The sequence below is a fragment of the Labrus bergylta genome, chromosome 11 (genome assembly GCF_963930695.1).
Source record: "Labrus bergylta chromosome 11, fLabBer1.1, whole genome shotgun sequence".
NCBI classification, from domain to species: Eukaryota; Metazoa; Chordata; class Actinopteri; order Labriformes; family Labridae; genus Labrus; species Labrus bergylta.
This window is the reverse complement of record NC_089205.1, coordinates 31046751-31048488: the sequence shown is the minus strand read 5'-3', so window position 1 is coordinate 31048488 and position 1738 is coordinate 31046751. Positions and strand designations below refer to the sequence as shown.

The 1738-nt window shown below is 37.4% G+C and overlaps 1 protein-coding gene across 1 annotated transcript in view; it reads left to right on the top strand.

The window, feature by feature from the left end:
• Positions 1–810, top strand: part of LOC110004699 (transmembrane 4 L6 family member 5) — a 9273-nt gene extending 8463 nt beyond the window's left edge. Inside the window, exon 7 of the mRNA XM_020660196.3 lies at positions 377–810. Within this exon, the coding sequence (XP_020515852.1) occupies positions 377–397 (21 nt within the window). The 3' untranslated portion in view covers positions 398–810. The remainder of the gene's footprint in view (positions 1–376) is intronic.
• The last annotated feature ends 928 nt before the right edge of the window (positions 811–1738 follow it).

Below are 1738 nucleotides of genomic sequence, written 5' to 3'. Positions count from 1 at the left end.
TTCATTCTTTATTAAGTTCTCTCGCTCAGTTTCCATTTCACCCTATTTCTATCCGTCGGACATTCTTTGACACTCGGCTAAACTAAGTTTGATAGTTAGCCTGATCTGGAGCAGACTTGTTCACCAGCATCAGTTACCATGGTAACTCAGTGAGGATTCATATAAGTTACAGTGATGGAACCAAACTCCCAATTAAAAAAGCCAGACTTAGAAATCCTCCAAATAAGCGAGGATTCTGCTGAATCCTGCTTCAAGGAATGACCCTAGATATGATCAATGAACGTATTAACCCTAACCCTGTGTGTGTGTGTGTGTGTGTGTGTGTGTGTGTGTGTGTGTGTGTGTGTGTGTGTGTGTGTGTGTGTGTGTGTCTCAGGTCGGTCCAGTTTCAGTTTAAGAGGCCATCATTGAGGAAACCAGCAGTGACTTTTATTTTGGCGGGTTCTTGATGCACTTGAAAGGAATATATTATATATATATATATATAATAACTAAATCTTTACATTTAAATTATTAAAATAAACTGTTCAAACTTTGTTTCTGCATTTCTTTAATGTAAATGTTTTTATAATAATAACTATTTATGTCTGATATTTATAACCAGTTCTGATTGGATCAATGGACCTGTCAATCATTCCTGCAGGCTCTGGTTCAGTTCAAAAGGTGTTAAACCTTAATTAAGTGATTACATTTGTTTAGCTTCAATGATAATAATAAATTAAAAACAGATTTGAATGTTTGATGTCATCACTGTCAGCTGTTTACATATTGACTATTGCACATGTTCAATAAAGTTTCATAAATACTAAAAGAGAATACTGTCAATTTGTTTTTGTATTTTATTAATCATCAAAAAAAAGTCCGGACACCGATACTGACACAAAGATCAGCGCATGATGGATCCACCCGAGGACTCAGAAGCAGTTCAAAAAGGAAGGTGGTTTAAAGCAGTCTGGCAGTGAGCTCACTGGAAGGGGGGCGACCAGAGAATGAGCAGGTGAAGGTACTGGAAGGGGTCCCTCTTAATGTGTTCCTCAGGTGTGTTCCTCTTAGGGTCTTTTTCAAACCGGCCACTACACCCTACCCCTACCCACTACCCCTCCCTTTGCGCGTCCTCGCGGAGGGTCTGCCATATTAAGTCCGTCCCAAACCAATTAGCGGGGAGTGGTAGTGGGTTATACCAGCAAGTCTGAACTGATGCCGACTTTCGGATCATGTGCAACACCTCTTGTGTCCGGTCGTCATGGAGACAGCAACCTGTGAGTTCAAACACTGCTCCAACTAAGATAGACATTTAATATCATCATACAGACGTTAACAACTTCAAACGTGTCCTGAGGATCAAATTTATGTTTATTTATTGTAAAGTGTTTTATATTTACAGGGACTGTCACAAAAACAAAATAATATTCAGTCATGTTGCTGTTCGTATTTATTTCTTATTTTTCTACTTTTGATGTTTTGTCTCAATTCAACAATAAAAAATAGACTTTGTGCTGCTCTGATGTTCAACGATAGGCTCCTTGTCTTTGCATTAATTTAGGACACCCTGATCTAAAAATTACAATAAATTAACTGAAATTATAAATTACAATAAACAATGTAGGCTCAATCTAATAGTTGTGTTAAGTCTACACTAATATAACTGAAGAAGAAGAAGAATCTAGGCTACATAAATATTTTTACAGAATGCATTAGCTACAAAAAAAAACGTTCCCGCAAGATACTGCTGAGTAAC